The sequence below is a fragment of the Dipodomys spectabilis genome, unplaced genomic scaffold (assembly GCF_019054845.1).
Source record: "Dipodomys spectabilis isolate Male_0828 unplaced genomic scaffold, ASM1905484v1 ptg000125l, whole genome shotgun sequence".
NCBI lineage: Eukaryota > Metazoa > Chordata > Mammalia > Rodentia > Heteromyidae > Dipodomys > Dipodomys spectabilis.
The window spans coordinates 22,833,110-22,845,860 of record NW_024870802.1 but is presented as its reverse complement, the minus strand read 5'-3'; the positions used below and the strand labels follow the sequence as shown (position 1 = coordinate 22,845,860).

The 12,751-nt window shown below is 41.8% G+C and overlaps 1 protein-coding gene across 2 annotated transcripts in view; it reads left to right on the top strand.

Annotated features, from left to right (window-relative positions):
• Positions 1-12,088, top strand: part of Papss2 (3'-phosphoadenosine 5'-phosphosulfate synthase 2) — a 75,852-nt gene extending 63,764 nt beyond the window's left edge. For both annotated transcript variants that reach the window (XM_042689633.1, XM_042689632.1), the window contains 4 exons: positions 5,845-5,980; positions 8,174-8,442; positions 9,713-9,942; positions 10,867-12,088. In XM_042689633.1, coding sequence (XP_042545567.1) covers positions 5,845-5,980; positions 8,174-8,442; positions 9,713-9,942; positions 10,867-11,008 — 777 coding nt within the window. In that variant the 3' untranslated portion in view covers positions 11,009-12,088. The remainder of the gene's footprint in view (positions 1-5,844; positions 5,981-8,173; positions 8,443-9,712; positions 9,943-10,866) is intronic.
• Positions 12,089-12,751: the final 663 nt, after the last annotated feature.

The following is a 12,751-nucleotide window of genomic DNA, read 5'->3' as shown; positions in this document are numbered from 1 at the left end:
CAGGGGAAGCCACTAGGAAGAGCAGGTGAAACTTGTAAACACATTGCAGGGAGGAGCCCGGTTTCCTTTTCATCTATAGCTCCTGAAGCTTTTTGAAGCAGTAATTAGTTCTCACAATGTTCCTGTGCAGCAGGGAGATCAGCGCTTCCATTTTACATATGTAGAAATCAAAAGAATGTCCCAATGAAAGACCAGAATGAAAGGTTTCATATCCTCTGACTTCACAGTCACAACTCAATGGCTAGATCAGCAGAATGACCTAAAATGTTTAAAAATTATCTGGACTGTGCTGGGTATAATCATGCACGCCAGCCTCAGGATATAGAATGAAGATGGTCAAGTTCAAGACTAGCCTGGGCTAAATACAGAGACACTGACAAAACAAAACAACAACAATACCAACAAAAAACCTCACAACAACAACCACACACACACACACACACACACCCCAGACTAGATTCTACCTCCACTGATGTTGATTTAATTGCTTTTTAAAGCCCCTTTGATTTGAATGCATTATGAAGCCGAGAAGCACTTCATCGGATTATTACTGGAAGTGTTTCCTATCTGGCTTCAAATGGGTGTATGCTGACAGTGCCTCGGGTTCAGGCTGCACAGTCTAACCCCAGACTTGCTCCCCTTAGTGTCTTCCCTCCACCAGCAGCTCTGACATCCAAACAGGGACTTACAACCAGAACCTTTATGCCACACTTGTTTCTTCTTCTCTTGTTCAAGCACAAAGCTCTGACGGATCTGCTTCTCATATTCTACATCGGATTTACTCACATGCTTCCCTGTCTCTTACCTTGCTCCCCTCCGCACCGGTGCTCACGCTTCAGCCAGTGCTCTAACCTTTGATGTGAAAACCCCTTTGCAGAAACGTGATTGACCTCTTAAACCCAGCTTATTTTCCATCCTTCTGAAGCTGGTCTTGCACATGCTCATTCCTCAGTCTAGGACTTCATTTCTTCTACTGCTGCCTCCTCAGCTGTTTTTCCTCCTTTAAGGAGTCATTAGTAACTCTCATGACCCATCAGTACAACCAAATCCCCTTCTGCCTTCTCCCAGGGAAATCTATACTTGTTCCATCCACCCCTGTGTTGGGTACTGTGGAAGATGATAGGGAAATATTACCCTGGGGAGGGAGCACCGATAAGGTCTGTTGAGTATGGTGTGTAAGGAGATTCTGGCTTGCAGAGTCCTAGATTTGGGCCCTGGCTTTGGTAAGGCAGCTGTGTGCCCTTGAACACTACTGCTTCCTCTCTGCAAAGCCATCTTCTAATCTGAAAATCTATATGATCGCCGAGTCCCTTAAAGCTCCATTCCATGATAGCGCAGAAGTAAAATGTGAGTTCTTCACAGGTGTGGTGTTAGTTTCTCTTCCTGAACCATGTCGTCATGGCTGTATATTCCCAAAGTCACTACTTCTTTCCTTCCTTCTGTTTTCTCCCTTCTCTCCTTTTCCTTCATTCTGATCTCTGCACTATCTCACCTCAGATGATCCTCTTCTCTCAATTGTTCATTCCCTTGTCTTCAGATTGAGTGATTCTATTCTAGCCTCTTTTTTTTTTTTTTTTTTAGTGTAGTCTAGTCCTATCGCTTACTCTTTATTCTGCTGTTGGAGCTCAGATCCTCCTCTGTGGTTCTGAGCCCTGTTCTTCTTTCACTCCTTTACCAGAATCTTTAGGCCTGTTCTTATCCTCTGTGCATGCAGTTTTGAAAAACCCCTAAGCTGTCAGCTTGAGAGTTTGGCAGGAGACTCAGACCTCTTTGAGGCCACAAAGCCCTAGACCTCCCTTCCTGATGGGAGAATTGCAACACCGTGGAGAGAGAAGTGTCCTGGGAGAGTTGTTCTTCTCCCTTCTCAGAGGGTTGTTCTGCCACCTTCCAGAAATCCCTCAAGCCCCATTCTAAAATGTGTTTTGTCACACAGCCATGTTCCCCCGCTCCTTGGAAATTTCAAACTTGATAACTGAGCAGAATTACCCATTTTCATGAAGAATGCCTTTCTACTTCTAAAGAATTATGTATTTCCTTTTTCCATGAGCCACAAGTCCATGTGTGTTTTTTTAAAATAATATTTTATTGTAAAGGCAATTTATTTATTGTAAAGGTGAGGGGTTATGGCTACATAAGGTGATGAGTCTATTTCTTGTTCAACAGTGTTCCCCCCCCCCGCTTGTTTTCTCCCATTTTCCCTCCCCGCTAACTTTCCTCCCCCCGCAAGTTGCAGAGTTCCTTTCCAACATAGTGTCTTGTGAGCATCGCTGTTGCACTGGCTCACCCTCTGTCCTTGGGCTCACCATTTTGTTATTCCCCTTCCCTTCCCCAAATCAGATAAATGTATATACAAGGTACAGGGTACCAAAATCAAACACAGTAACAACAGAGGATAAACCAGAGGGGGAAAAATGAAAGAAGAAAGAAAGAACTTAACACAGTGCATTAAAAAAAAAACTCTCTTGTTTCCATATCTTGGAGTTCATTTCAATTAGCATCATTTTGCATGGTCATGTGTACGTAGTTATTGAGCTATTGTAATCTTCTTCCAGAACTATCCTAGACATATACTAATTACTACAAATGAGGGAAACCATGGAGCCTATGTTTCTTTGGGTCTGGCTTACTTCGCTTAATATGATTTTTCCAAGTCTATCCATTTCCTTACAAATGGGGCAAGTATAGAATGGAAGTATAGAATTCCATTGTGCATATATAATACATTTTCTAGATCCATTCATCTACTGGGGACATCTGGGGTGGCTCCATATCTTAGCTATGATAAATAATACAGCCATGTTTTTATGTTGGGTGGTAATCAAAGTAGTTGAAGTCTATCTTCACCCAGTAGAGCAGTACAGTATATATAGAGAGCAGTAGAGTACATGGCTGCCCCCTAGTGTCCAGAATGAGTAACTACCCTCAGGGAATTGGTGTCAACTCAAAATTCTATGGGTGGCCTAAGCAATGAGGGCAGTGTTACTTACAGTATAGTTATTATACTTACAGTATAGTTATTTTTGTGTGTGCATGTGTGCATACTGAGGCTTGAACTCAGAGCTGAGGCTCTGTCTCTGAGCTTTGAGCTTTCTTTGCTCAAGGGTAGTGCTCCACCACTTGAGCCACAGCTCCACTTCCAGCTTTTTTGATGGTCAATTGAAGATAAGAGTCTTAGGGACTTTCCTGCCTAGGCTGGCTTTGACCCACGATCCTCAGCTCTCATCCTCCTAAGCAGCTAAGATTACCGTTGTGAGCTACTGCAATTGACTATTGCACAATCTATTGCACAGTTACCCTCTCTCAGCCTGAGTTTCCTTAACTCAACACAATTGACATCATGGGCTAATTCTTTGTGCTACTCTTTAGCACAGATACTTCACAGATATTTGCTGTGAGGGCTGTTGTGTGGCATGTGGGATGTGTAGCAGTGTCCTTGGCCTATACCTGCTAGATGCTTGAGGCAGCATACGCCCTCCTACTCAACAATCAAATGGTCTGTACATATCAGCAAATGTCACCAGGAAAAGCACAGTCACCCTCTGTTGAGAACTACTACTCTAGGCCAACCCTCCCTCAGTCCCTCTTGGAAGAAGGTCATTGTAAACCCAGTATCTACTCATGACATGCTATTGAGTGGGGATATACCCTCACTACCTCTATGTCTATCATGTGTTTCCCATGAGCCATCTTTGGATATTTAGCATCTAAATTTTTTTAATGAAAAACCATGCTGTCAATTTGAGGGAAACAGTTGAGATGATTAATTATCTCACAATTATTAACCTTGAGGTTTCAAGGGAAAATAGGCAAACATGTATTTACCATGGCTTGTCAGCTCCACACACTTAGAATTTCTGCTGAGACTAGGAGTGATATGAATAAATGTATATCAATGTTTAAATCCTAAAGTAAAATATATCAGCCTTTAAAAACAAACTCAGTGAATAAACATTTTCTAGTTGATCACTATATTATGCTTCAGAATCCTTCATAGGTAAATGATTCATTCAAAGCACAATATATTTTTAATACAGCATGAAAAAAATATTGATAAGGTTTCAAATTCCAAAGGCAACAAGGTGCTGGGAAGGTGGCTCAGTGGTAGAGCGCTTGCCTTGCATGCATGAGGCCCTGGGTTTGATTCCTCAGCACCACATAAGAAAAAAGAAAAAAAGCTGGAAGTGGTACTGTGGCTCAAGTGGTAGAGCACTAGCCTTGAGCTGAAGAGCTGAGGGACAGTGCTCAGGCTCAGAGTTCAGGCCCCACGACTGGACCCAAAAACAAACAAACAAATAAATAAATGAAGACTTTATTAAAAAAGAAAAAAAAAAAAACCTTAGTTCTTGAAGCCAGATATGATCAATAAAACTTGGAAGTCTGAGGCAGGATGAATCCTGCTTTGGTCTCAAGAAAGAAAGAAAAAGGCTACTTAGAAAGCTAAGATCTGAGCCAGACACCAGTGGCTCATGCCTGTAATCCTAACTACTCAGGAGGCTGAGATCTGAAGATCCTGGTTCAAAGCCAGCCTGGGCAAAAAAGACCATGAGACTCTTATCTCCAATAAACCACCAGAAAACCAGAAGTGGTGCTGCAGCTCAAGTGGTAGAGCACTCGCCTTGAGCTGAAGAGCCGAGGGACAGCACCCAGGTGCAGAGTTCAAGCCCCACAACAAAGAAAGAAAAAGAAGAAAAAGAACGAAAGAAAGGAAGGAAGAAAGGAAGGAAGGAAGGAAGGTGAGATCTGAGGATCATGATTCAGAGCCAGCATGGGCAGAAAAATCCTCAAAACTTCAATTAACCAGCAAAAAGTCGGCATTGGAGGCATAGGCTCAAGTGGTAGAGTGCTAGCTGTAAGCCAAAAAACAAATCCAAAACTTAGCAAGAGTTCAAGTTCCAGGAGCAACAAACATAGAGGAGAGGAGAGGGAGAGTGAAAGGGAGAAGGAGAGGGAGAGTGAAAGGGAGAAGGAGAGGGAGAGAGAAGAAATAAAACCATGACTTGTTGCATATGGTATAGTATCAAAACACTATCCAATGATATCAAAAGATTTCAACTCCTCTCTTTTCCAACTACCTGCCTCTAGTTGAGCTCCCTTTATTTGCTTTAGTTCCAAGAAATTTATTGATATCCATTAAATACAGAAGTTATGAGAAACCAGCTGTCTTCTGTTAGGTCAGACATTAGAAAGCCTTGCAAATAAATTAAACTAACGCTGTTTCTTATTTAATGGGGTAGGAACTTTTTTTGCTAAAAATGTTACTACACTAATATGTAATGGATTGCTTGCTTTAAGTCAGTTAGCCATGTTTAAGTTTCTGTTTAATTTCTAATATGGAAACTTATATAAGACAGAAACATGTACATACATAAAAGCTCCTCAGGAAGGATTCTTAACACTTAAGTGAACCTTGGACCTTGAGCTCTTCCACTGAGCTGCATTCCTAGAAATTTTTAAAATTATGAAGAAGTTATGAGACTTGGCCTGGGAAGGTGGCTCAGTGGTAGAGCGCTTGCCTTGCATGCATGAGGCCCTGGGTTCGATTCCTCAGCACCACATAAGCAGAAGAAAAAAAAAAAGCTGGAAGTGGCACTGTGGCTCAAGTGGTAGAGCACTAGCCTTGAGCTGAAGAGCTGAGGGACAGCGCCCAGGCCCAGAGTTCAGGCCCCACGACCAGACCAAAACAAACAAACAAACAAACAAAAGAAGTTATGAGACTTAACAGTTTGAGAAATACTGTGCTAGAAATGCTGGAGAACTAGGATCAGTTCTTTAATAGTAATCCAAAGTCCAAAAGGAGAATATTTGTCAAAATAGTATTCATCATTAACAACTTCAACTTTCTAGATGGTGATGGAAAGTGGGGATTGGCTGGTTGGTGGAGATCTTCAGGTCTTCGAGAGAATAAGGTGGAATGATGGGCTGGACCAATACCGCCTGACACCTCTGGAGCTCAAGCAGAAATGTAAAGAAATGAATTCTGGTATGTAGGCTGACTTTAATAAATTTGTTGATTTTTCCTTGCTACTCTCTGATTAAGAAATTGAGAATATAGGAATAAGCATTTTAAGAAGTTAATGCATCAGCTGGTGTGTGTGTGTTAAAGTTTAAATCTGTGTGTGGTGCTGATGGCTCATACCTGTAATCCCATCTATCAGGAAGCTGAGAGGTAGAGGATCAAGATTCAAGGCCATCCTGGGCAGAAAAGTCTTTTTCTTTTGGAGACTTCATCTCTCTTTTTTTTTTTTTGTCGGTAGTAGGGCTTGAACTCTGGGCCTGGGCGCTGTCCCTCAGCTCTTCAGCTCAAGGCGAGCGCTCTACCACTTGAGCTACAGTACTTCTATGGAGACTTCATCTCTAAGCAGCAAAAAGGACTGGATGTCCGGCTCAAGTGGTAGAGCACCACACAAATCCATAAGAAGCCCTGAGTTCAATTTCTAGTACTGGGAGGGAAAAGGGACAGGAAAAAGCACTTCACATACTGGATTACTGTGCAGCAACTTAAAATATGCACAAAGATAACAAAAAACATAGTGAAAAAGAAAATTACATTAAAATGAGTATAGTACAGTCATAGTTTTAAAAACAAAAGAATTTTAAAAGCCCCAGTGTATTTCTGTATATGGAAACAAATGCTTCCAGTGTCACCAAACTGCCAATGACAATTAGCTTCCTTTGGGGGATGAAGTTGGATGAATGAGAAGATTTTAATTTTTCCTGTATACATTTTGAAAAGGAGAAAAATAATAGATTAGTGTTTTTCATATTGTTTTAGGTTTTTATATGTCTCTGAGGTGTTCCACAATAGATTAAATTATATTACAAAGACAAAAAAATAAAGGCTTTTATGAGTCTGTTTCTAAGTGAAGTAGCTATGAAGGTTTCTTTTTTTTTGGGGGGGGGTTCCAGTCGTGGGGCCTGAACTCTGGGCCTGGGCGCTGTCCCTCAGCTCTTCAGCTCAAGGCTAGCGCTCTACCACTTGAGCCACAGTGCCACTTCTGGCTTTTTTTTTCTTTTTGCTTATGTGGTGCTGAGGAATCGAACCCAGGGTCTCAGGCATGCAAGGCAAGCACACTACTACTGAGCCACCTTCCCAGCCCATGAAAGTTTCTTTTAAGTGAAGTTGGGCTTGTTTTTATATCTGTAGATTGTTGCTGCATGCATGTTTTTATATCTGTAGATTGTTTTTGCATGCACAGGCTGCAGAAAATCTTCCCATCATCATTCATCTTCTTGTGAAGTGATGCAGCCAAGTTTTAGGTGCCAAGCTCATACTCCAGGACTCCCTATCAGGTCTGCCCACTCACCCCAACATGCCATATAGGTAGTGGTGAAGGCATAGAGAGAAGGTAGAGGAGAGAGGTTTATTGTATGGCACAGGCACACCACAAAAGAGACAAAGCAACACTCCAACTATTTTCCAGCTACAAACATGAGCTTTAAAAGGTTCAAATAAAGAATTTGGACAGGGTATGAAAGATGTGCATAATACTTGGATGGTCCTGGATAAAGAATGACCTGGTTGATCTGTATCTCAGTCTTAGTTTTGGAGGGGATCAGAGAACTTTTACAACTGTCATCACTTGAGGGAATCAGTCTGGTCCAGATAAGCAAGTCATCGTTGCCTGGTGGGTGGTCTGACGAGAGGCAGCTAGCTGTTCCCTTACTAGAAGGCAGTCTTCCCTGCTCTTGTAAAGATAAGTCTTTCCTGGATTTAAACATGTATGCAAGGTAAATAACTCAGAGAGAAGACAGATGCAAAATGCAGACCGACATGCCAAGCTTTCCTCTTGCTTTTAGTTAACTTACAGACCCAAGTAAGGAGTCAAATTATTTTTTAAGCCCCAGTTATAAAGACTGGAGCAAGGTACAAGAGAACTGTCAAAGCCTTGGTTTGCAGGAAATATCCTGGCAACAACTCTTTTCATTCCTGAGTCACATATCTCCCTTTATGGCTTCCTGCCTCTGTATCCTGTCTGTGTCTGAGCAACAACATTGCTGGTGATACTGGATTAACATCTTTAAAGACCCAGACATACTTTTGCAGCTGATTATCAAAAGCAAGTGGATTTAATGAAGGCAATGAACAGTAAACATAACTACATTATTTCCTTTCTGTCCTTGCAACAACCAACACTGTTTCTTTGACTTTGGCGTCTCTGCTTTTCTTTCTCAGATGCTGTGTTTGCATTCCAGCTGCGCAATCCTGTCCACAATGGCCATGCTCTGTTGATGCAGGACACCCGCCGCCGGCTCCTGGAGAGGGGCTATAAGCACCCAGTCCTCCTGCTACATCCTCTTGGGGGCTGGACCAAAGATGATGATGTTCCTCTTGACTGGAGGATGAAGCAGCACGCAGCTGTGCTGGAGGAAGGGGTCTTAGATCCCAAGTCAACCATTGTTGCCATCTTCCCATCTCCCATGTTATATGCGGGGCCAACTGAGGTGGGTGGTTCTGAGCTGGTCTTGGCCATGGGACTCAGTGTACAGGCTCATACATTATTCACGAGGGCAAATGAGTGTTTGGGAGCCTTCTTCCTCATGAACACATTGCTGGAATCTTCTGGTCTTCTTTGCATTTATAAAGATGCTAAAAATATCAAATCAGTTATCTTTTGCTTTGAGGAGGTTGGCATGTGAATGAAATGGATAACGAAGCTTATCTGGGTTATAGGACAAGTTGGTCTACCCTAATATTTACTAGTCCCACTGACTCTAAGTGATTCACATGCTGTGAATTTCATAGGACATGTCTTTGAGAGAAAAAGTTCTCCCTTCATAATAACAAAGTGAGCTATGGGACAGATTTTTCTTTTGCAGTGTGGCGAATTTGAAGATGTTTGCAGAAAGTACAACACACTCAAATGTTCTGACTTTCTGAAGGCCACAATCATATTGAAGTTCTAGATCCCTAGTTCTCCTATCCATCACTTTGTATTTGTCTGAACTTAAAAGAGGGCAAGTGGGGCTGGGAAGGTGGCTCAGTGGTAGAGTGTTTGCCTTGCATGAATGAGGCCCTGGGTTCGATTCCTCAGCACCACATAAGCAGAAAAAGCCAGAAGTGATGCTATGGCTCAAGTAATAGAGCACTAGCCTTGAGCTGAAGAGCTATGGGACAATGCCCAGCCCCAAAGTTCAAGCCCCATGACCAGCAAAAAGAAAAAAGAGGGCAAGTGTTGTGATGAGCTCAAAGGTAAATTTGTTCATTACTAGCAGCTGGATCATGAAATGTTAGGACCTATGATTTTTTTGCTAAATAGGAAAGGACTGGAAAGTAAATTCACACAGTTCTGGCTAACAGGAATCTGAATGTTCCTGTTCTGCTAGCCTGTTTGGAGAACAAAATGAGGAAATACAGTTCTAAGACAAAGATTCCTATAATTCATGTCTTTAAAGCTCTTGTCTGACCCAATATAATCAAGCTAAAGAAAATAGCACAGGAAGTGGCACTGTGGCTCAAGCAGTAGAGCACTCGCCTTGAGCTGAAGAGCTGAGGGACAGCGCCCAGGCCCAGAGTTCAAGCCCCACAACTGACCAAAAAAGAAAAAAGAAAGAAAGAAAGAAAGAAAATAGCCAAAGTCTTAGACTCACTGTCTCAAAGCTTTTTCGTTGATGTGTGTCACTGAATTACTTTGAAGCAGAATTACTAAATCTCCATAAAACGCCTAGACAGGGCCTGCAATGACCATCATGCCTCTTATGTGTTGTTTGCTAGGTCCAGTGGCACTGCAGATGTCGGATGATTGCAGGGGCCAATTTCTACATTGTAGGCAGGGATCCTGCAGGAATGCCTCACCCTGAGACCAAGAAGGATCTGTATGAAGCCACCCATGGGGGCAAGGTCTTGAGCATGGCCCCTGGCCTCACCTCTGTAGAAATCATTCCATTCCGAGTGGCTGCCTACAATAAAACCAAAAAAGCCATGGACTTCTATGATCCAGCAAGGTAGGTTTCTAGAGGAAAATTAATCGACATCTTGACAAATGGTAATGATGAGAAAATGATTGACCCTTTGGAAAACTCTCCATTCCATTTCTGCATGCTCCCAATTGAGTTCCTTGACATTCAAGACTTCATTCTACACACTTTATACCTTGTGAGATTGTAGCACAGTCCTTGGGTATAGTAGATGATCCATATACTTCTTTTGGGGCTGAGTATAGCTTAGTTCAGTAAAACATTTGCCTAGAGTATGCAAGGTCCCAGATTTCATCTCTAGCACCTGCCCTTCCACACATAAGTTGTTGCTCTTTCAACATATATGTCTTGAGCTTGCACTAAGTGCCTAACATATTACAAGAAGTATCAAAGGAAATAGCATAGCTCAGCTGAGTGCCAGTGGCTCACACCTGTAATCCTAGCTACTCGGCTGGCTGAGAGCTGAGGAAACTCCCTGAGACTCTTATCTCCAATTAAGCACCAGAAAACCAGAAGTGGTAGAGTGCTACCTTGTGTGAAAAGGCTTAGGGACAGTACCTAGGCGTGAGTTCAAACCCTACAACTGTCAAAAAAAATTAATAATAATAGTTTAGCTCATAAAGTAACACAGAGAGAGATTCCATTGAATATTTATGATGAAATCAAATCTCCATGCTGAGAGCTCACAGAAAATAGTAAGAAAAACAGAAGATAGTTTCTGGACTCAAGATACTTCCCATAACAGAACAGGTACACAGAAAATAGTGGCTACCTATTATTTTCCTTTCTTCCAACAATTGCTGAAGAATTAGAATACTGCCCATTTTCAAAGATGCATCATTTTACAGAAAGAAAAACTAAACTATGGGTCCAAAACCCATCACCGAATTCCAAGAATCTTTAAGGCAGATGTTATTACCTACACTGAGTTGTGTTGCTGTACTGTGACAGGCATGAAGAGTTTGACTTCATCTCAGGAACTCGTATGAGGAAGCTCGCCAGGGAAGGAGAAAATCCTCCAGATGGTTTCATGGCCCCCAAAGCATGGAAGGTCCTGACAGATTACTACCGATCCCTGGAAAAGATCAACTAGATGCCCGTTGGCTCCACAAGAGTCTTTTTCTAAAGTGCTCTTTGATTACCTTTCTATTTTTGTGAATCTTCGATGCTTTCTATCCAATTGCTTCTCAATGGCTGATTTTAAAATTATATTTTGTAATGGAGCTGAAAATTGTCCCTATAATTTAAAACCAACTTTATTATATATATTAAAGGCCAACTGAAGACTCAATGTTAGCAAGAAAAAGCAATATTACTATACATTTTAGAATGAAATTAACTCTCTCTTCCCTGCATTTAAGCAAGTAAATCCCAGATTTCTTCACTTAACCTCATGCTAGTTACTTGCCAGAAAGCAAATCATATTTGGCAGCTTAATCTTGCCAACCTTCAATCCCAGTATCATGTACCAGTAGTAAAACATAAACAGCCCCTCAACTAAATGACATGTGGCTTGTGTCAAGATTCTCGCTAATCTTTTACTTCATGAGTGTTTATAGCCTTACTTCCCAACATCCTGAGTGTTGAAGACCTGACTGGAGAAATCAAATGTGTGATGTGAATTTAATCTATGCAACCTACTTCTGCCACAAAAGTTAATCTAACAGCGAGAGAAGTCTTAATGGCCTGTGAATAGTAACTCCATTTAATAGTGTAGAGTGCTTAATGATAGGATTTGGCCATGTCAGGGAAAGTCACTTTCCCTTCCTTTGCTGTGGTCATTGTGTCCCACAGAGGCTTCATCAGCAGCCACTCTGACCACAAGAAATTCACACAAAAGGACCCCAGAACATATGGAATGCAAATCTCTCTTTTCAGTAGTGAACAGAGACGACATAACAAACACAAAATTAAGATTTCCAAGTCTGGTGGCACTGAGTGCCCAGGCCACTCAACTCTCAGACCAAACAACACAAGAGCTGGTTCTGATTCCCAACTACTTAACAAAACTAGACCGGGAGGTGGGGGTGAGGGTGTAATTAAAAAGCAGCATTTTTGCCAAGCACTGGTGGGTGACTCCTGTTATCCCAGCTTCTTAAGAGGCTGAGTTCTGAGGATCACAATTTCCAGACAGGAAAAAGTCCATGAGACTCTTACTTCCAATTAACCAGCAAAAAGCCAGAGTGGAGCTATGTAGCTCAAGTGGCAGAGCACTAGCCTTGAGCAAAAAAGAAGAAGAAGACAGCTCCTAGGCTCTAAGTTCAAGTCCCAGGACTGGCGCGTGCGCACGTGCACAGACACACACACACACACACACACACACACACACACACACACACACACACACACACACACACACACACACACACACACACACACACACACACAGAGCAAGCACCATTGTACCATTCTTGGCCCAAATGTTAAGAAAACCCAAGGGTTTCCTGAACTCCTCCATGTTTACACAGTTGAAATCCAAACATTACCAAAGACTCAAGCTGTTTTGAGACATCCCCTAAAGGCTCTGTTTCCTGAGAGAACTCTTTTGTACTTTATGTGTAATTCATTGTTGTTAAGGGATATATGAAGAAATAGCACTTTTTATACCTAGGTCTCTATTGTGGAGACCTAAACTGGAAAGAAAACTGTGATTTTTTTTCATAATCATTTTTTTAATGCTAACCAATACAAGGTCTTTTGAGAATAAATTACATGAAATGGCCACAGCAAAGTTTGTCTTTCAATGGTATAGTGCCTATACACATTTAATCAGATGCCTTTTAAAAAGTGTATTTATTGAAAACATGAGACAGGATGGTAGTGTGCCTTATCAAAC